The sequence below is a fragment of the Aulonocara stuartgranti genome (genome assembly GCF_965226115.1).
Source record: "Aulonocara stuartgranti genome assembly, chromosome: 18".
NCBI lineage: Eukaryota > Metazoa > Chordata > Actinopteri > Cichliformes > Cichlidae > Aulonocara > Aulonocara stuartgranti.
Window position 1 is genome coordinate 20,991,066 of NC_138954.1, and position 22,645 is coordinate 21,013,710.

A 22,645-nucleotide genomic window follows, 5' to 3' on the forward strand; every position below is an offset into this window, starting at 1 on the left:
AAAAGGACCCCTTTAAACTTTTTTTCCTTCTTTTATAGGTCTTGCTTAGGGTTGAAATGCATCACAACGCTGCCACTCTGAAGTGATAGAGATAATGATGGAGTCTTGGTTGAAAGACAAAAAAATGTGGAAGGAGATTGGTACACGTAACTCATCCCAGGCTAAGGGGCTTTATTTGTAGGTGACTTTGTTTTCTCTGTATTAAGATCACTTCCCCATTTTCTTTGTCTGTCTCCAGATTGCTTTTGTAATCTAAGCTCATTATACACCACGACTGTATTATATATTTTATAACAAATAAATAAATATGTATATATATATACAGGGCATTGTAAGTCTACTTGTCATTCTTTAGTGAGAATATATTGCATCCCACTGCATTACTCATGCTTTAAGTTTTGAAATGTCTCATTTAGATAAAAGAAAGTCTTTATTTCTCAACCCAGAAGGCCCAATATTAGAAAAAGAGCCCACCTCAGTCATTTCAGAAACAGTGTTGCTATTGATGCGTCATTGCTGCCTCAGACTTGCGATTTCTGCTCAGCGACTCTTCTTTCTCACTCTGAGGCAGAGCTCGGAGATGATTAAATGAATGTTACCGGGCTACGTTGCGAGCACTGGATGGCTTTCATAAAGTGCTGCGGCTCAAATCAATACTCGTGTGATTGCTCTGTTATCACGGATAATGAAAAGCAAGAAACTGACCTCGCAGGAGGAGAAGCATCGCTAAACTGAGAAAGGGGGACATTAATGTAAACGAAGTCACATGAAAGTTGGTTTGTGTATCAAGAGATAGCAAGAGAGAGAGAGGCAGACAGGGAGAGGAGGGGGGCATGTGAGAAAAAAACAAAAAAACAGAGGGAGGTCTAAGTTTGGATCCAGAGCTCCTGTGTACGTGACATCTGACCTGAGGGATTTCTGAGAACCAACACCCTCTCGAGTGTGAATAACTCATTGCTCAGCCTGCATTTTGTGTGTCTGTCTGTGTCTATATGAATAGTTTTATGTGGATGCTACTGTGTCACATGCATGTGGGTGTTTACATTTGAACCACAGCTGCAATTTGCGAAATATTTTTCTCCTAAAACCCAGAAAATCCGCTGATGCATTCTGCTCACATTTTTCCCACAGCCACACGACGTACCTTATCGCACTCTGTGTGGTCCGTGTTGTAACTCTATTCTAGCCTGTAATCCTCATTCTCTCTGCCGTTGTTGGGTGAGGGCGGGGATGCGTCACCGTAACCAGTATGGCTATTATCATAGATTGACACTCCCTCTTTTCTTCATATCTCCACAAGGCCCGCTGGTCACATCAACTCTCTGACCACTAATCTTCACTTCACAGATTACTGGGTGCATTGAGCCCCAATAAGGAGATGTGGGCATGAGTACGAGTGCGTGTTTATGGTCTGATATAGACATGCAGGCCTCAGCAAAGAAACGGCACTACATCACTAAGACTCCAAAGACCTCTGCCGTCTTCTTCGCTGTCTTCAAAATCTGCTGTTAATTTGATGCTAAATTAAGTGACTGAAAAGAAAAGAAAATCTATTTTTCTCTTCTCTAAATGGGTGTTATTGATTGTGAATTGCTAATTACTTAATGCTTGCAAATTTAGCAGGGATAAGATGAGACTATCACATCGGAATATTTCTGGCTCGCTCTTTTTTCCAGTAATTTGGGTGCTTGCTGTTTTACCAGGAAATTCCAGTCAACGTGCACATTAGTATATTGACTGAATTAGCTGTATTTTATGTTTTATGCCATATTTGGGTGCATGGTAGACAAAGAGACCAACTGCTGGGTCCGGTCCTTTGAGTCTGTGCTATTCCCCAGCAGAACAAAGCTTCATTCAGAGTGTGTGTGAAGAGAAAGGGCTTTCATCTCTGTGTATGTTTAGACAGAAGTCAGTGGAACGCAGTACAGAGAACAGAGTAGCTTCACAGCACAACTCAACACAACTGAATCTTACACCATAACATCACACCACAACGCTGGAGCATCAAAGATAAGAGGGGAAGTGAAGTTGGATCAACTGTAACTGTCTCTGTAGTGTGTTTAAAAGGATGTAGGTTAACGGTATGCAGGATATAAATACATCCACGGTCACGCTTCAAATGGGTTAGCCTGCAGTAACTAGAATATTGTGTGTTTGTTTTTAGGTATTTATTTTTTTAGTAAAAGGTTTGGACAGATTGATGTCCTCAGGAAATTATGCTGCAGAGTTTCCAGTTATTTTTTTGAGGGGGCCAAAGTACAGTGGCCCTGAGAGGACAAATACAACAGAAGTGTTGATCGACCAGCTGCGCAAATGACAAGCTAACAGTAAACGGATAATAGCAAACATGTGTCTACAGTATCATCTGAGTCATGTGATTAAAACACACATCTCAGATGAGTCCTCTGCTTCTTTTAAACGTGTCTCAGTGCAGTCTTTCACGTGCTTTGGTTTCTGTCACTTCTGTAGCTCGTCAGTCACGTAATTGTCTCCCCAAAACCGCGTCCATTGTGCTTTGTGTTCTTTAGTGGCGTTTTACCTCTCAGGGCCACCATACCAAAAGATCACAAAATGAATTCAAGTGATTGTGATGTATTTAAATTACAAAATTTGAACTATAAAAAATATAGACCAGCTCCTATTTCACTAGCATCTGGCAAACATATAGTTAGTCTGGGTTAAATATAGTCCAAACAGAATCACTGTTTCAGTTGATTAAATTTTAACCTTTAGGGGAATCTTTGAAAAAGTTTAATAAACTGGAGACTGAGTGGTTCCGCTGATGTTTGCATCTTGACATATACGAAATGTAAACCTACCAAGTAGGGCTGTCACTAAATCAGAACGTTGATACCAGAAATAAGACAGTAAAAACTGAAACAATCAAGTGACCATGTTGAATATGTTAGAAAAATAAAATAAAACCAAAAACAATAAAGCTAGGAATCTCCTTAGCCTCACTTTAAAAGACCTTGAAGTTACAGTTTACCTGTTTTCTGCAGGCGTTTTCCTGAAAAGAGCAGAATTATAACTGAATGCTGCATATCGCTGTTTAGCTGTGCCACATGCAAGAATAGCTGGCTCGTCTAAGACATGTGTGGACAGTTCATAATGTAGCAGCAGTTCAGAGATGATCTGGTTTTTCGGCCTTAATCCATTCAGACTTTTATAACAAACTATATTTAAAGGTTGCAAGTCAAATGGATACAAAAGCCCCCATTTTACTGAATACTTTTAACTATAGTCTTCACGTGAGAGACGTTTTTCTTCACCTGTCTCGTGTTTCCCTCCTTCTTGCTGGCTCGCGCACATGCACAGTGCAACATCTTGCTGCATGCTTCACGTGTGCTCCTTAAAAGGATGGGATACAGCCCCACCCAGCATTCTTTACTCATTGGTTCATTGTTTGTTTAAATCCCACACAATCACCAAAGCTGGGTGTGTGTCTACGAGTGTGAGACAGAGAGCTAGAAGAGAGTGCGCTCAGGGTGGGACATGTTATTGCAACTTATCATCAAACAGCCTGCCCAGTAGCCAGTGGGATTATTGTTCCCAGTTTGGCCTGGATTTTGGCAAGTCTGAGCTCACCGGGGGAAGTGCAGACTCTCACTATTAAAATAAAACATGGCCTGGATTGAACTTAAAGAAGGCAGGGAAAGTTCAGTAGTGCAGCGGCTGCTTGGTGAAAAAGCCCCGCTGTATTAACGTCGTATTATTCTACTAAATCATGACCTATAATATGTAGTTTAACCCCCCTCATAGTTCTTATCACCTGAACTTGGAAGCACTTTCCTGAAACACACTTTGAACAATGAAGACAAATATGCCCTCTGCTCATCAGCCTACACTGATTCTAGGGAAAGAGAATGAGGGAAACAGCTAATGATGTGGATGAATCATTTTTGATTGTTTTTACATGTCTTGCATGAAGCAGTGACAAACTCATCTATTCACTCATTATCAGGTATTATGAAAAATCCCTAAAAAGAAGAATTTGAAGCTTCCATAGCCCAGCCCACGTTTGATTTGCATAATTATCCTTAAATCCCGTCATTATCATGAGACAGTGCAATGTCCTGCTCAGACTGAGATCCCATGGTGGAGTCGAAAGAGCTGGTCAGTGATAAGAATTATCGGAGGTGATGTATCTATCTTTCGTCGACATAGTTTGAATTTTTTCGCGATGGAAACGCAGACAAGCAGTGAAAGATGCTCCTTAGCTAGTCGTGGCTGCAGGGCAAGCTCTATCTGTAGCGTTTCCTTTGGCGAGCTTCTCTCTCTGGCAGCGATCGGGCGGATTTCAGGAGTCACTGTGTATTAGAGGAGAAGTGTCTGACTGCTCTGTTGCCGTGGACACCATCTGTAGCTGCTCCTCGAGGCTGGTGATGTCACAGTAACAGACAAAAACACGACGCGAGGGGCTACGTTTTCCTCTCATCCCTGTCTGCATCTCTTTTCTTTTTTTCTTCCCACCCTGCTTGCGACAGCTCGCAATGGTCTAAACTGATCACTTCTGCAACTTCTAAAATTTCACTGTTACAGCCGTTGAGTCACCATGACTTTCATTTTACGCTCTCCGTCTCTCTCTCTCTCTCTCTCCATGCGATCAGAGTGCTTTCTCTTATGTGACCTGCTTTTTTTAAATTCAAAATGGCTGCTAGTGATGGTTGATGACATTTTCTTTTCTCAAAATGATTGAACTAAAAATCAAAGCAGCATTTTATTTTCTGCCCGCCTTAACACAAAAACACGTCCATATACAAAACTGCAATAACAAATCCAGCAGTTGACGGTTGAGGTCATATGAGGTGAGCGCAACATGATCTTTTATGCCTTTACAACCACCCCGCTTCACCTACCCCTCACCCTCACCCACACCCACACACACACACACACTCTCCCTCCCCTCTCTGGATGTTGTTGTCACTCTCTGGATGAGTGCTATTAGAACCTGCTTTCAGCTCCTCTTTTTTTGAACACACACCTTAGTGCCAAATTTAAAATCCTTCTCCTCACATTTAAGGTCTTGAATATTCAGACCTTATCTTAAAGATCTCATAGTACCATATCACCCCAATAGAGCGTTTCACTTTCAGACTGCTGGTTAATTTGTGGTGCCTGGGGCATTTAAAAGTAGAATGGGAGGCTTTCAGGCCTATCCCAGTTTAGATTTCTGGAGACACTACTTTTAAGAACTTAAAACTTTCCTTTTTGATAGTATATATTTAGGGCTGGATCATGTGACCTGAATCCTCCATAGTTATGCTGCAATAGTCCTTGGCTGCTGGTGCACTGAGTGTTTCTTCTTCATTCACCTTTTTCCACTGACTTTGTGTTTATACAGCACTCTGCATTTAATCCTAACAGGTCACAGCAGATGGCCACTCCTCCCTTGGGCTGATTATATGGAGGTTTCTGCCTATTAAAAGGGAGTTTTTCCTTCCCACTGTTACCAAGTGCTTGCTCATGAGGGGTTGTTTAGTCTTTGTCTTACAATATAAAACAGCTTGAGGTGACTGTTGTTGTGATTTGGCACTATATAAATAAAACTGAATGCGAATTCAAAATGAATGAATTGAATGTGTCAGAATTGTCGAGGCCAGCTCAGCTAACATATAGCCTGGCCTGTCCTAGATGTTTGAGCACATGGGCTAACAGTTGCTCAAAGACACATCTATATAAAAGATGAAAGTGTCACGGTCTGGCTGGGGCAGACCGTATGTGTTGCAGAGGAGGACTCAAACGCAGACCAAAACGTAGTGTGGATAAACAAAACAAGCCGTTTATTGAGGCTAGCAATGAGGGTAAAAATAATCGGGCATCGGTGAAAACTAAACAATAACCTAAACTGGGTGAACTAATAACAAAACATGAAAAAGCTTAACCATAGTGAACTGACATGGGTACCTGGGGATGAGACATGGATGAGCAGACGACCTGACAACAAATGACTGAAAGCACACGGACTAAATACACACAGGATGATGAGGGAAGTGGGAACACATGGGGAAACAGCTGGCACACATGAACATAATGACGTCACCGTGGGAGAGTAAAACTGAACACGATGAACACAGAAACACCAGACCTCTTCACAATAAAACAGGAAACATAAAGAGACATAGACATGACAACCCGAACTTGACAACGTAAGACACAGACATGAAACGCATGAAGAGCAGGGGAGATTTAACATAGTTGGAAACACGAGGGGGAAATAATAAGAACTAGAAACACCTAGGCATGATAACAAATGAACTTAGGAAACCTGACGGGCTTACATAAACTAAAACTCAAAACGCTGGGTCAACAGACCCAGGATCATGACAGAAAGGAATAAAAACAAAAAAAGAAAAAGAGTATAATGTGTTTTAGATCAGTATGAAACTTTTAAGTTGATTCAAACATCTATTTTGCCCTGCGCATTAGGAAATAGCCACACATTTTTTGACTCATTGACACTGTGTGACATAAAATGTGAATAGCTAATCTGCATAAGCCATTTTTATGGCTCTGTCTTTGTGTCTGTTTGTCTTCTCACTAAATAAATGAGTCCTATGTTCATTTTTATTCAACTTTAGCAAATCTTTACTCTCTGCTATCACTGCTAGAATTTCATAGCAAGTTTAACACATTTTCTGAATGACACAGTGCTGTCTCATAGCTGTTCATCAGATTTTTGATATAAAAAGAGAAATAATGAAAATATCAGGCCCCTTATCTGTGCGCTCCATTTTGTTATCTAAGCAGAAGAGAAGATAGCAGGCACAGAGCATAAGGGAGACGTGTAGGTAGTCATAGTCCATGCATCTGTCTTAATTGCTCTTAACCAGCTATCTGCAACACAATCTGCTGTCATTTTAAAAGGAGCTCCAAGTAGAACTTGAGATCACAATTTCAGACAAGTGGATACAACAAAATACCTTCAAAAGGACCCCCTGCCATTAAATTTCCCCTCAGTGCTCCTTCCTGTTTCCTTTGCACCTGTCCGGTGCTCCAGTGTCAGTGAAAGCAAAGGAGATGGAAAAGTGAGATGAAGTCATGACAGAGTATAGAAATGAATCCCAGTGGGGTCAGCTCTGTCAGCGAGGGAGAGCACAGTCAGATCAGCTGTACCGCAGAGCTGAAAGGAAATACGCGCCTTTCCTAAACTGCGGACGTGTTTTGTGTGCGCGCTCTCATGTTTGCGTGACATACATCTGCCACCTGTTAGAGGAACCTGACCCCAATGTGCATGCATTAATGCATATGCATTCTTGCCTGCACAAGAATGCGCTTGAGTGTGTCAGACCTTTTCCTAGACTACTCCTCTCCAGACTGAATATATAATTGGATACTCGCAACAGGCAGCAGAAAGGGATCCCTGTCTTAGATTATTATTCAGAGGCTTTGAAGCGTGACCTCCGGATGACTGCTGATATAATATAGACAGATCATATGAGTGGACGGTATTTTTAGCACCATTTAGACATGTAGCCAAGCTGGATGTCTGGAGAAAAGCAGCGCAGCATCAGTTGACCTCCTGGGGCTAGTGTACACATACACACATGTCCCAGCTGGGACTGGCAGAAATAGCAAGCTGTTAACAATTAGTGATAGACTCAGGCCAGACCCAATGTGAAACTGAGTGTCTGACGTTGAAGTAGCTATAAACAAGGATGCAGGATTTCACTAGTATTAGTATTTAGTATTTATTTATTTATTGTCATTGTCAAGAACAATGAAATTGCGTTTGGGGCTTCCATACAACCCAAAAAAAAGAAGAAAATAATAAATACCCCTTAAAACCCAAGTGTACATATTTAACCCAGTGTGACTCCAATGCAATAAGACAATCCTTAGCAATAATGTTCGTAGAAATTCAGACAAAGACCTGAGAAACATGACAAAATACAACAATGCAACCCATTCAATATTATTGTACTGTGAGATATGATATCAGATATGATAGTTATCTATTTAAGAAAGAGGGGGGGGGGGGGGCAGGAGGGGGAAGAGAATAAAGATATGATGCACCAATGCAGACCAGTTCATTGCTATTAAGAAGTTGGATATGGTTATTGTCCGTGAGAGGGGGGCAGAGAGTTCAGGAGCCTCACAGCCTGTGGATACAGGCTGTTGGCCAGTCTGGATGTTCTGGCCTGTATAGACCTGTACCTTCTCCCTGAGGGCAGCAGATGGAAAAGGTGGCGCGCAGGGTGATGTTGGTCCCGCAGGATACTGTGCACCCTCCTCAGACAGCGAGTGGGGAAGATATTACTGATCTCTGGCAGACTTGTTCCAATAATTCTGCCAGCTTCTTTCACCACCCGCTGGAGTGCTTGCTGATCGGCCTTGGTGCAGCTGGGGAACCACACTAGAAATCCATAAGTCAGAACGCTGCTGATGGCACAGTTGTAGAAGTTCAACATCAGAGATCTGGGAATGTGTGCGCTCCGCAGTCTCCTCAGGTAGTAGAGGCGCTGTTGGGCCTTCCGTGCAACTGAGGTGATATGGTTGCCCCAGGACAGGTCCTCGGTCACAGTTACCCCCAAGAATTTAAAACTGCTCACCCTCTCCACCGCCTCACTGCCAATGAAGAGAGGCAGATGGTTGTTATGACCCCTCTTCCGGAAATCTACAATGATCTCCTTGGTCTTTTTGGTGTTTAAGACCAAGTTATTGTCGTGGCACCATGACTCTAGTTGTTGCACCTCTGTCCTATAGTTTGTCTCATCATTGTTGGATATAAGTCCGAGCACTGTGGTGTCATCTGCAAACTTAACAATGAGATTGGACGCGCAGGAGGAAATACAGTCATGGGTGAAGAGAGTGTATAGCAGAGGGCTCAGAACACACCCCTGAGGGGCACCGGTGTTGACCACAAGGGTGGAAGAAGTGTTCTTACCCACTCTGACACTCTGTCTACGGTTAGTGAGGAAGTCCACAATCCAGTTGCACAGAGAGGAGTTAAGTCCCAGTTGGTGGAGTTTGGGACGGAGTTTGTATGGCCGGATGGTATTAAAAGCCGAGCTGTAGTCTACAAAGAGGAGCCGTGCATAGGTGTTCCTGTGTTCCAAGTGCTTCAGTAATGTGTGCAGCACTGTGGCGATCGCATCCTCGGTTGACCGGTTCTCCCTGTATGCAAACTGGTGCGAGTCCAGGGATGGTGGAAAAGCAGCTCTGATGTGTTTAATGACCAGTCTCTCCAGGCATTTGGCGAGAATGGGGGTGAGTGCCACAGGTCTGAAATCGTTCAGACATGTGACATTTGACTGTTTTGGGATGGGAACGATGGTTGCTGCTTTGAAACAGGATGGTACCAGTGAACAGGACAACGAGGTGTTATATATAGAGGTGAAGACGTCCGCCAGGTCCGCAGCACAGTCTTTTAGCACCCGGCCCAGCACTCCATCCGGCCCGGCCGCCTTCCTGGTGTTAGTGCTCCGGAACACACGGGGACAGGACAGGGTCGGTGTTCTCCCTATCAAAACGGGCATAAAAGAGATTTAGATCCTCAGCCAGAGTAGAACTGTCGGCTGAGGGTGATGGTGTTCTTCTTTTGTAGTCCGTGATAGCCCTGATGCCCTCCCAGACCTGCCTTGGGTTTGTGTTGTTCTCAAACCTGGACTCGATACGCCTCCTGTGCTGCTGCTTGGCAGTCTTGATGCCTCTTCTCAGGTTGGCCCTGGCAGCACTGTATGCCTCCTGGTCCCCGACAAAAGTGTAGGAGCTCCGGGCCGCTGCGTCTGTGCGTGCCGCCATCTGGTCATGGTGTAACTAGATTGAACATGCACCATGTGTTCATTTTTCATATTTTATTGTTACATGCAAAAGGTGGTGCGCAGTGTAGTGGTTTACAAGGTTTACAAGTGAAAGCTTGTTTAGATCTACGAGGAGACACAAATCCCTTTAGGGTGTCTGGATTGAAAAATTCTGCCAAATCAAACACACCATGCTGCTGTGGTGACCCCTTGTGAATAATGAGAGGTTTTTTGGTTTTTTTAGTCTGCCAAGCCTTGAAGTAATGCTGATATAATGTTTAGCACCCTCACCAAGCCGAGAGTGTTAGGAATGACATTAGTTTAGCAGGTATTTGGTTGTTAGGCCAATTACCTGGGTAAACCTTGGCATCGTGACAATCGTACAGGAGCTGGCGATCCTCACAGTTGTTACTCAAGACTATGGATGTCTATACAAATTTTATAACGGCCAGTTTGGTAGCTGCCAAGACATTAGGCACCAATAACTGTTGATGTAAATCAGCGTCAATTCCAATAAAAGAATGTTGCCATAAACCTTAAAACGCTGAAATCTGCGAATTTTTGGCACAGGCAAACTACTCCAGCTGATCAATTTAAAGTCAATATAAAGTCAATAATGTTTGTCTGTACCCTGTTGCCATATAAGCATCTTTCTGAATCTGGCGTTAAATGCTGTCACTTCTCTCCACTCCTCTCAGGGCCGTTGTTCCAGGGAGAATTGCAAGTACCTGCACCCTCCTCCCCATCTAAAGACCCAACTGGAGATCAATGGCAGGAACAATCTGATCCAGCAGAAGAATATGGCCATGCTCGCCCAACAGATGCAGCTCGCCAATGCCATGATGCCTGGCACGCAGCTACCACCTATGGTGAGAGGACACACACGTATGAACACACCACAGCTACTGCCCATGGTGAGATTACGTACATGTAAAAGCTCACACATATATGGCTCCTTCTTGTCTGCGTGGCTCTTTCCCGTCTTTTGAGTCCCCTTCATGTCAGTGCGTGTCTTTACGGAAAGATCGCAGTTTGCGCTCCCCGCTGTCCTTTAATTCCTCTGCCTTTATTTTGTTTTGCTCCAGCCGATGTTCTCGGTGACACCAGGCCTGGCCACCAATGCAAGCGCAGCAGCAGCTGCAGCTGCAGCCTTTAATCCCTACTTAAGCCCTGTGTCACCAAGCCTGATGCCTCCAGAGATCCTGCCCAGCACCCCTGTCCTCATGGCCTCCAGCCCTGCAGTCAGCCAAGTCCCCAACGCTGCCGCTGCAGCCCAGAAACTGCTGAGAACAGACAGACTTGAGGTAAAACACAAACTGACTGAGTGTGATCTCATCTCTTCTATGAAAAACTTTCCATTACAAACTCTTCCTCGTGGTGTATCTCTTTGTTAGTCAGAGTAGAGTTAACCTCAATGATAATGAGCCTGTAAACAAGACAGATATTGATGGCAAGCAGCTTAACAAGCATAAGAATAATGGTGCCCTTACTTGATTTGCATAAACAGTTTCTGAAACGGAATTGAATTATAATAGCTGGTGCAATTATGCAAAGTAGAAACCAAACTGAAAGAAAATAAAAAACAGGTTGATAAACTGTGATGAAATGTCATCGGTTTATCACTCGTATAATCCTGATGAACTGCATCTCAATTAAGTTCCCGTGGAGATGGTGCTTTCGCTCATTGCGTTTCACACAATGGCACAAGACGAGCATAACAACAGAGGCGTGTTATTTAGAAGAGAGTGCTGAAGCTATAATCAGCGCTCAACGTATACAAACCGCACTAAAATTACACTTTTGTCACGTTGTCGTTAAATAGCACCTTTTATGTGTCAATATCACACAGCCACCATTTAAAATAGCAGTTTTGTGTGTTTAATAGCATCATGTCACAAAAGTAGCATAGTGTGGTATAAAGCATGTTCAGTCACACACTGCTGAAACGCTCACAGGAGTAAGGCAGAGTTGATGTCAGGAAAGCAACAGCCGTTATGTGTGCCTAATTTAAAAGAAAGTGCTGCCCTCTGGTGTCTCTCGTACTTACAAATGTCTGAGATGCAACACATAGCTGTGTATAGGGGATAAAATGTATTATGAGATTATACGTATTTGTGTTAATGTAGAAATGGTTCAACATAGTGTGGACCTTTCTGAATGCATTACAGGATCTCACTAATAGTTGAACAGGAAGTATCCAGATATATCTTGTGATGATGGATAGAGGAAGGCTCAGCACAGGCTGAAAGAATTTCACGGGTTAACTGGTTTAGATCAAATCACTTCAATTTGTATTATAATATTAATATTTGAGATTTTAGTGCATAAAACAGGATTTTTTTTCTGTGTTCTGTGCAAATCTGAATTTAAGGCAATTTTAAGTGAACTGGACATAGACTATTACTTTTACTAAGGTCATCATTTTTATTGACAGTGAACTTTATAGATTTTGGTTGTTTTTGTGTTTTAGTTTTATTTTTTGCCTGGGTGGATTTGGCAGATGTGTGTGTGTTAGTTTTTTATGCGACTTATTGTTGGACTGAGCCTTTTCTTAGCTGGGACACTCTTGTAAAATAGATTTTTTTTATCTCAAAGGTCTTATTTTTCCTGGTTAAATAAGGTTTGAATTAAAAATAAATAAATAAATCTCATATAAATATTCTGTACAACGTTTTCTCCCGCGGTGGTGAATCTGGACATGGAGCCTGCACGTTATCATTCGCCTCATCCCATTTGTCTGTAGGTCTGTCGGGAGTATCAAAGGGGCAACTGCTCTCGGGGGGAGAACGACTGTCGCTTCGCTCACCCCGCAGACAGCACTATGATCGACACCAACGACAACACCGTCACTGTATGCATGGACTACATCAAGGGTCGGTGCTCCCGAGAAAAGTGCAAGTACTTCCACCCGCCGGCTCACCTGCAGGCCAAAATAAAGGCTGCCCAGCACCAGGTGAACCAGGCCACAGCCGCCGCAGCCATGGTGAGCAGTCTGCAGAAGCACACTCATTTACCACCCACACAACTGGCTTTATATTTACGTTAGGGTTAGCGACTGTAGAGCAGATGTGTTCTGTGTTTCGTACTCAACTTGCGTAACCTTCCTGGTTGGTATAATGTAGCGTTCTCAGTTCTGCTTTTGCCAGGCCAACCTTAAAGGTCTGCATGTTCATGTAGGTGAAACCTGCTCATATCTGGATGATAAGAAGAAGGATCGGACAATAGTGCATTAGTAGCTTCGTTATTCCCATGCTAAGCCTTTTTTTGATTGTTGTTCCTTTTTCTATCATCGCAGAACACGAGTAGAGAGTCCAGTTCCTCTCTGTCTCTGTCTCTGATGGCCTGGCCTTAATTGTGACTCCATTGTTTCTGTGCTTCCTTACCTATAACTTCTCTTCCTCTTGACATTATTATAAAGGATTCATTGTGCTTTCAGTCCTGTCTTACAGTAACAGCACGGGTGAATAATAGTGCTGATCAAAGTGTTTTCTACATGCTTTTATTGACGTAGCGAAACAGAAAGCTCGGGGTGAAGCGTTGCAATGTGAACCTGACTGATGTGCACAGTGAAATGGAAACCTGTGAATATGTGCTTCCATATGATTTCCTGTTCAGTCACTGAGAATCGCTTACAGTAATGGTTGAATAATTTTTCTCCTCGCTATATTCATCCATCTCTGTGTGACAATGACTAATGTAGATGAGTAGCTGTCATCGATTCCTGATGATCATTTAACTGTCGAGCAGTAGAGCTAGTGTCCACACTGTGCATGCCTTAGTCCTGTTATCCCCTTGTATATTTGCATTCCAATGATTTGTTTTTTTATTTGTTTTTGTTTTTCTCACCTATACCCAAACTGCACTGCTGCCCCCATGATGCACCTCTGCTTGCTGGTTTATGTTAATGCGCTTGAACCCCATTGGCCCATTGCCATCATGTGCTCGCTGCCTGCTAATTAAGACTCAGTCGGCTGTCAAATCACTGAAGCGACCCCTCGACGCAACCTTTGACCTGGTACTATGACCTTTCACCTTTTAGCTTGGCATGTGGCTTTGTTGTAGCGCAGTGTTTTAACCAATGATACCTAGCTATTTCTGTTGTTGTTGTCTCAGTGCAATGTCTGTCTTTTCCTCTTGTTGATCTGTCATGATTGGCTGTGATAAAGTGATTGTGGCTTTCCGGGGTTACAAAAAAAACCCAACGGTCGCATCCAAAACAGCTTTTCTTCTTGTACAGATCACCTCAAGCACCAAGTCTAAATGCGTCATTTTTCTCGGAGCCACAATCAGTTCATCACCCGTAGCTTTTCTAACAACAGTCAGTGAGGGCTAAGGAAGTAGAATTTCTATAAACGGTGGCATGGCTTCAGTGTAACGTCTTAAGTCAGTGTTCAGTGTTGTGGAGCAGCTCAATCAAATGTGTGCATGTCTGTGTCGCTAGTGCATGTCAGATGGATAAGGGTGGGGGTGGTGATGGTGGTGGTGGTGAGCGGGCTAAGAGGGAAAGCCTTTAAAACCATACAGGAGTGATCCCACCGTAACAGATTATTACAGTTCAAATGATAGTTCACTCCATCACCAAATGTTGTCACGGATATTCAGACCTCAAGAATGGCCTCAAGCCAAGATGAAGCCCGCACGCGAGAGCACTCATGGTTTTTAAACAGCAGGGATCCGCTTTCTGAGTTACGTCCCTTGGCCTAAGACCATTTTTGACGTTTTTGTCTGCGAGTGAACCATCACTTAAACATGCTTACACAGTTTATCATGGAGCTAGCAGTGCAGCCTCCCTTTTCTCTGTGCTTCTTACCTGTTACACCACTTGTTAGCAGCCTTATTGTTTTAATAGTTAATGCTTGCTTATGTTGCACTTAGTCAGCCTTAAGACTGCAGAGTTAACAATCCAATGTAATGAACATATGAATGCTTGTTAGCTAGTAGCTCCAGTAGGCACCATGCTCCTGCTTGTGTAGTACTTGTGTCAGACTGCTGCTTGCTTGCTACTGATGATATAATGATATTGTTATTGTTGTACACACAAGGATGTTGTGACAGTGCTCCTCGGATGTCCTCTAACGTATGTACCTTCTTTTGTTTTCTTTCCTGTTTTTGCCTCTTTCAACACACCCTCTCTCTCTCTTTCTCTCTCTCTGTCTTACTTTTTCCTCTTTTTTTTTTTTTTTTAACCTCTGTCTCTCTCTGGCTTTTTTATTTTCCTTTTCACTGACCTCCCTCCTTCTGGATGGGCAGGGCATCGCCCCTAGTGTCATGGCTCCCCTGCCAAAGCGGGCAGCCCTGGAGAAGGCCAACGGGGCCTCTGCCGTGTTTAACACCGGCATGCTCCAGTACCAACAGGCCCTGGCCAGCATGCAGTTTCAGCAGCAGGCTGCTTTCCTCCCATCAGGTATGGCTCCCAAAGCGACCACAACGAGTGCTCTTACCAACTGAGTGGATGCCTGGATCAGTCTAACCTGGCTCCTGCTTGGCTGGGGTCGGACAGAGTGGTAGATTGCAGTACAGAGCAGATTTTGTTTTTCTTTTATAAAGAGGGATTTAAAAAAAAAAAATAGGCAAGTGATAACTCTAGATTTTAATCTAGGCTTGCAGGGATTGCATGTGTGTATTTCAGTGTTAAAAGAGAGCTTTGAAAAAATGTGCTTTATGCTTTGTCCGGCTTTGCATGGCCAGTAGGTATTAAAATGGGTTACTATTTCAATCTGTCAACTAATTGCCTTAATATAATTCTTTATAGCTACCTTCACCCCATATTAAATGCAGGCCCAGGATGATAGGTATGAATACTAGTAATCCAAATAATTTGTATTAGTTTAGTTTTTTTTTTTAGTAGGTTGTTAGACTTTTCACGGTGTGATCACTCATATTTCGAAGAGGGGCTTCGGCTTGGGCTGGGATGAATGGGGCTGGGTAATGGTATCTGGTAACAAACACCAGTTTGAAGAGTCTGGCTTCTGCACACATCTGCTGTTCCTCTCACTTCTTTTTAGAGTATGTACGTAATGTTTAATGCTCTGTAGTTACACTCATAGCCCTGCTCTCACTCTGTCATTCGCACCAAAGATGAAACTGTAGATTCACTTAATTAACTGGTTTTCTGATGATGAGTTTACCTCTTCGCCTTTTCCAATCACTGATGTCTGTGTCCAAGAGATATTAACCTTTTTTTCCCCCACGTTATCTCTCCCTTCGCTCTAATGAACCTTGTGATGGGCTGTTTTGATTTCTCTTCCCTATCCAATCCACTTCCTGTTGCACTGCATGATGGACAGGCTCAATATTGTGCATGACACCTGCAGCCAGCGTTGGTAGGTCCCGGCTTTCCTTCTTTAGTTGTTGTTTGTTTGAGTCGCAGTTTTAGTGAAATGTACTTTGTTGTGTTCATAGACAATTTGTAAGCATTTTTGTTTGGTGACCTGAGAGTCAGTCCTTTGGTTCCGTGATTTGAGGCAAAAGCAAATAATGTTTTATATAAATGTTGTTTATTTCATGTATAAAAACATCCTCATGGTTTAACTGAGCTTCGTTATTTTGACCTCTCTGCCGTATATATTGCTCGACCACACTTGTCCTCATGCTCGTTCTAAACTTGGCTTTTGGCTAGTTTAACCTGACACCTGTAGAAACCCTTTGAAAACATTAAACAAAACTGAGGGGGGTTTGTTAGAGTGGTGACCTTTGTCTCCCTCTGCCACATTCTAGTTTTTGTTTTTCTTTACTGGAAGAGTACAGCAGCAGTTTACTATTATTACATGCAAATATGGAAGTAAGTTGCTGCTGCCAAACTGCGATCTCAGACTGTTTGATCCTTATCAGTGCTGGCAGAGGGAAGAAAGGGAACCAGTTAAATCGAACCCTTCTCTGACCTCCTCTCTCTCTCCTTCTCCTTCCCTCATTTGCCTGGTGTGTATGTGGCTACACTGCTCCTCCTGTATATTTTTTGCTTACATGATTTTCCCTCCAAAAAAGTTCCCATGATGCACGGTGGTACTCCAGCCACTGTGTCTGCAGCCACCACATCTGCCACAAGCGTTCCCTTCGCAACTGCCTCCACCAATCAGGTTTGCACCTCTACCTCCTCAGTCTCTCCCTCTCTCCCTCTCTCCCTCTATCTATCTATCTATCTATCTATCTATCTATCTATCTATCTATCTATCTATCTATCTATCTATCTATCTATCTATCTATCTATCTATCTATCTATCTATCTATCTATCTATCTATCTATCTATCTATCTATCTATCTATCTATCTATCTATCTATCTATCTATCTATCTATCTATCTATCTATCTATCTATCTATCTATCTATCTATCTATCTATCTATCTATCTATCTATCTATCTATCTCAGTGCACATGGATAATCTGGGAATGCTTGTGTGTTAATGCAAGGGGTAAACAGCAGGACTCCCTCTTGTTGGCCTACACTACAGTCCAACATAAAGTTTTGTGAACACAAGCAGTGCTATAAACTAGTAGTACTTGTCCATTTTAACTATAACTCTTTTTCTTAGATTATATACCTGTGTTTAAAAAGAGCAAACAACAACAACAAAAACATGCTGTATTGTATTTTAATGTGTGTCCTCATTGTAACCTCGATTTTTGTCCTTTCCCATTTTGAGGACTCTTCCTTATCAAAGTTGACTTCCAACGAATACATGCAATTGGTATGTATGAGGCAGTGTTTTTTCCCCACATTTTTAGAGCCATTTGCACAGCTTGTGCAATAGTTGCTATCTGTGCCCTTTGGTGCTTTGCTTTTTTTTTTCCTCTCTTTTTTTTCTGCTGCTTCTTCCAGCACGTAAAGCAAAGCTTTACCATATTCTTTGTGTTAAAAAGCTGGACATACTCATTATTAATGTCAGGAAAAAAAGTTATAAAATCAGTCTGTAAGATGACTTGCTGCGTGTTTAAGTTCAGTTCTGTTGGAGGCGTTTTTTTGTAAGCAGCAAGCTGCATTGCATAATCATAGGTTTCCATTAAACAAGATTGATGAACAGTCGAGATGAACCATTATGCAGCTGTTCTTCATCCTGGACTAGTTTTATGCATTTTACCGAGGCGTGCAGGTCAACAACATGGAGGACTTAGATTTGCATGGGGGAAGCCACCTTACTGACAGTTTCCCATCCACCTCCCCCGCCCCAAACTCCCACCTCGTGTCTCCCTTCCTTTTACTCCTCCTCTCTCCCTGCTATCCAGAAGTGTCTGCATCAGTTGTGCCACAACTGTAGCCAAATTGCTTTTTTTTCCCCAGCTTGTCATATTTGTCTTTGTTTTTTCCAGCAATAACTTCATCTTAATGCGAGGAGATGATGTTAAAATATGTTGATCTGTACTTATTTGCGCCGGCCAGCCTCAGCTTTGTCCGTTTTCGCGTCAGCATCCTTCATTTGATCTCTTGTCTGTTGTTCTATCCCCAGATTCCAATAATATCTGCAGATCATCTGAGTAGTCACAAGTACTTGACTCAGATGTAGTTCCTCTCAAGAACAGTGAGTTCCTATTTCAACCCTCACATTTTCTCTATTCATCACAAGTTGTTTGGTTTTTTTTCTCCATTTGTGTGACTCATATTATCTGCTTCAAGTTTCCCTTGAATTTGTATGCACACAGAGCTTCTAACCACACTTTACCATCAGTTTGATTTAAGCTAAATCCACCATCTCTTGCAGATCAAATGAATGTGTGCTGGCACCGTCCAAGCCAAAAAAAAAGAGTTCAGCCTTTATGTACATAACCTTCAGAATGTCAAGCAGTGGGACAAGGAGGGTCTGCCACGTCTCATCACACGTGAAAACATCAAGGGTACAACACATGATCTGTGCCATCTTCCCACATATCAATGTCAAGAAGAATTTGCTGTCAAATTCAACATCCAGCTGAGAGAAGAGCATATCTTGTTGCCAGGGTCGGCGTGTCTCTCTCCCCCCTCGGCGGGGGAAACGTTCACATGATACCTCTGTGTCGGATTGAATCATAGCACTCAGTTTCTTCTAGTTATTATTATTATTACCGCATGCACAGAAGGTCAAGAGCGTTGTTACATGAGACGACATCAAGTGCTGGTACAATAGTAGACCAAGATTTCCTTTCCTTTTTTATTTGTTCTGCTTTATTATTATTATTATTTTTCATTTTTTTTAATTGATAGCCATATTTCAGCGTTTACAAGAGTAATGCAAACATGCACCTTGAATTTGAATTGAAATCTGAAAGGCACAATGATTTTAACAGGATTTTATTCGCCAAATGAATTAGGCATGTACAGTATTGTGTTTTTACAGCTACTAGTGAAACTAGATGTTGACATGAGGGTCTTGGACATATGAATGTTCTGGGTAAACCAACATACCTGTGTACCTTGAAAGCACAGCCAGGCTAGCTTTTCTCACCTCGTTATGTGCTATAAAGGCCATACAGCTAAAACCAGAGTGTTATCTCAGCAGTGTTATTTGTTTACCGAAGGTAAAAGTTTTGTATGGCTCTTTTTTTTTCCTTTTTTTGTATTGTTTTGTTTTTAAAAATCTCCATTGTGAGTGTTTTTTAACTTTTTCTTTTCTCAAATTAATCAGTTTTAGAAGTGGGTTTCTTGCCAAATCAATTTGTTTGGTATTTGATGTTTTTTTTGTTCCTTTTTGTTTGTTTAGAATCAGTAATGGAGGGTTTTTCTAAAGTTTGTCATAACTCTTTTTCATAGACTAGTGTTGTTTTTCCTTCTTGGAATTAAGTCGCTGGACAAGTCCATTGACTCTAAAGCCTGGCAAAGTAGAGGGTGTAGCTTCAATTGACATTGCGTTACCATGTTTCCCCCTCTTGTAAAGAGGAGCAGCTCTTAAACTGTGTCTCCCAAGAAGCACTGTTGAGCCATGTGTGGATGCGAACTTTAAACAACAAGCCCAAAGGTCTAGTAGGTCACATGTGCACTTGAACGATTATTTGTCCAGTCGCCATATTTTAATTTCACATCCCATCCCAAGTGAACTTTCATTTTTGATTTTCTGAGGAAGTACAACACGTTCAAACGTTTGCCTTGTATCTCATGCAAAAACACAAAGGTTTTCATCCACGCATAGATCTGACTATGGAAACCAAAGCACAGTTTGTTTTTTTTCTCTCAAACTTATCCACTGTGGGTGAATACAGAGACATCTCTGCAGAGGCTGAAACAATTAAGGAAAAAGGTTTATCATCTTTCATTCATGTGTCTTGATTTATGTTTTTCACAGCAGCGTGTCTTTACCGATTGTAATGTACCTAACAAAGCCTTAGATTACAGTTAATGGGTCCTCGCCCAATCAAATGTACTCTCAATCACCGTGCAGGTAAAGAACACCAATGATGTTTTATAGTTCTCTCACATGCCGCTTATGATCTTTTTTTTCTCTCTCTCGCTCTGTAACAATAACAATTACTCTCTTAAATTTCATTGAACTTATGTGTTATGTACTACTTAAGAATTTGAATCTATTTGATGTATGTAGTTTTAGATTATTTTTCTTTTTTTTTGTTGTTTTGTTTTTGCCTTACTATATATTACTTGACAACATTGATATAGCCGTTGTAGATGTTGAGGTAGAATGACATTCATAACTTTTTTTCAAACCATATAAATGATAATGTGTTAGTTTTAAATATTCACTTCATTCATATAGCTGGATGTCTTTTTCAGTTGTGTTACATTGTCAGTTAATTTTTTGTTGTTGTTGTTGATGAGAAGACTTTTTGATACGAGGAACGAGATCAATTGATTTGCTGCACGGCAGCGGTCTCTGAGTTTAACAAGAAAAAAACAACAAAAAAATCAAACACAAACACACACACACACAAAAACTATTTTAACCAACTTAAATTTTTCCTTGTAACATGTCGAGATCATGTTTGAAAATACTATATTGTACTGAAATTCAGACTGTCCATGTTTTAGAGTAAAAATTATTTTCTACTGTATCCATTTCAAAGAGATATGTAATTTTGTTTTTGTTTGAATATTTCTTAAGTTTGCCCTGAATGTCAGGCCAAAACGAGCATTGAGATTTGACGGGTGTTCGGATGTTCGATAGATAGCGAGATTAGGAGCGAGGAAGCAGAGGCGTCTGTTTTCCCGAGGAATCAGAAATGCTGCAGATTATGAGTTCGAACCTAAGGGACGAAGGTTGTCTTTTTGCACTTCTGTATATAGTCAAATGAACAGAGAAAAAAATGTGTATCATATTGAGATATTATTTTGAATAAAAAAAGATCTATAATTATAAGGAATTTTGTTAGATTAATTTAAATTCTTAAATTAGAAGACCAGCTAAAAGAAAAAAAAATGCTTGCAAAGAAGGGCACTAGTTTCTTGGCCAATGCATTCAGAGAAAGCTATGCGCTTTTTGTCTTATTTTATAAGTGGCTAGTATTGCCAGGGAATGTTGTAGGGGAGTAGATATCCCCATATCATGCTAACTCCACCCCTCTTGTAGGATGACATATCCAGTAACATTCATATACCATGTGTTGGACTTGGTCACGCAGTATTGCTGCTCCCATGGTACAGCTGATACATGAACCTGTCAAAAATGTGTATTCTATTATAGTTTGATTTGACTGCATGTAAAAGTACAAACACGTAAACAAAAGATAGATATGTAAGGTAATAAGATAACACCTTCAGACTACAGAATACACAACATTTGTTCTTTGTTTTTCAAATTATCCATGCAGTAGATAACATCCACAGTGGGAAGAAGTGATACTTTAGAACAAGTCATCTTACTCTTGTGTGATTAAAATAAAATATTGTCCAAGCAAACTTGTTATTTAAAGAATGAGAAAACATTAGCACTCATCCACCCCCCGGATACATTCTCATAGCCGTATAATTACAGTCCACGCTGACTCACGGGGCAGTTGTTCCTGCTCTTATAGCTGTGCACTCAGCAGGTGAAGGCTCATCACACCAAATGCTTATTTGGCAAATTTAGTCTTTAAAAAAATGAATGTAACAGTCGCCAGACAACATCAGATGTGTTTCTGACTCGAGGCTGCTTTGTATAGTTGCTACAGAACCAAAGCACCATTTTCTCCAAACCACACGTTCAGTCTTCAGGCTGCAACCGAGGTCTCGCTTCCCTGCTGGGCGCACATGTACGCTTTGACTGCTTTTTACTTGTAAGTGCACCCACCCAGTTATGTATTTGCTAACAGTTGCCACACAATAATGTACTATTCTGTCTTCATATTTGTTTATGCACATTTTATTGTTAATTGACTCTTGCTGTATGGATGAAAAAAAAAATCTGAATAAAACAATATTTGATTTGCTCACGCAACCCTCTGTGTGGTTCTCTGCATCGATGTGAGCGAATGCCACAAAGGTGGAAATTTCAAGTGATGCAAAATCAAATCAACTCATCATCTGATTTCACTTTTAGCAGGGATTTCTTAGGTGAAGAGGACAGCTTATAGTCATTACAGCTGTCTTCTTCTCAAGGGTTCAGGCAATCAAGATAACAATTCTGGAGCAGCTCCGTGGAGAGCAATATATGACATGTTGAAGGTTGCATTAATTATGCTCAAGGCGATTTTCATGAGATCGCGTGTATTATCTGGGTCAGAAATGATAGTGGTGCTTTTGAATGACACCTATATAATCTCACATAAAGACCTGTGCTTCCTAGTGCATGTAGTTCCCGAGCACCTAACAGGAAGATGTTTGCACACTTTATAATTTAAATCTCACCATAGTTAGCCCTGCTGTGTTCCACATGTCAGATACCTTGCAGCTAACACAGAGCTGGTGCACAGCTTTCCTGCTTCCTCTTGACTTTCAAGAAGTAGCCTGTATTTGGACAGGTTTAAAAGCAAATGGGGGAAGTTGGATGTGGATAGGTTCCATGA

General features: G+C 41.7%; 1 protein-coding gene across 20 annotated transcripts in view; it reads left to right on the plus strand.

The window, feature by feature from the left end:
• mbnl1 (muscleblind-like splicing regulator 1) overlaps positions 1–22,077 on the plus strand; it is a 44,945-nt gene extending 22,868 nt beyond the window's left edge. For 4 of the 20 annotated variants that reach the window (XM_082514170.1, XM_082514157.1, XM_082514168.1 and 1 more), the window contains exons 3-12: positions 10,442–10,657; positions 10,829–11,047; positions 12,487–12,726; positions 13,705–13,758; positions 14,994–15,147; positions 16,031–16,066; positions 16,728–16,819; positions 17,386–17,430; positions 18,187–18,258; positions 18,439–22,077. In XM_082514170.1, coding sequence (XP_082370296.1) covers positions 10,442–10,657; positions 10,829–11,047; positions 12,487–12,726; positions 13,705–13,758; positions 14,994–15,147; positions 16,031–16,066; positions 16,728–16,819; positions 17,386–17,430; positions 18,187–18,243 — 1,113 coding nt within the window. In that variant the 3' untranslated portion in view covers positions 18,244–18,258; positions 18,439–22,077. The remainder of the gene's footprint in view (positions 1–10,441; positions 10,658–10,828; positions 11,048–12,486; positions 12,727–13,704; positions 13,759–14,993; positions 15,148–16,030; positions 16,067–16,727; positions 16,820–17,385; positions 17,431–18,186; positions 18,259–18,438) is intronic. The other 16 variants (XM_082514172.1, XM_082514174.1, XM_082514175.1 and 13 more) reach the window with 16 other exon arrangements.
• Positions 22,078–22,645: the final 568 nt, after the last annotated feature.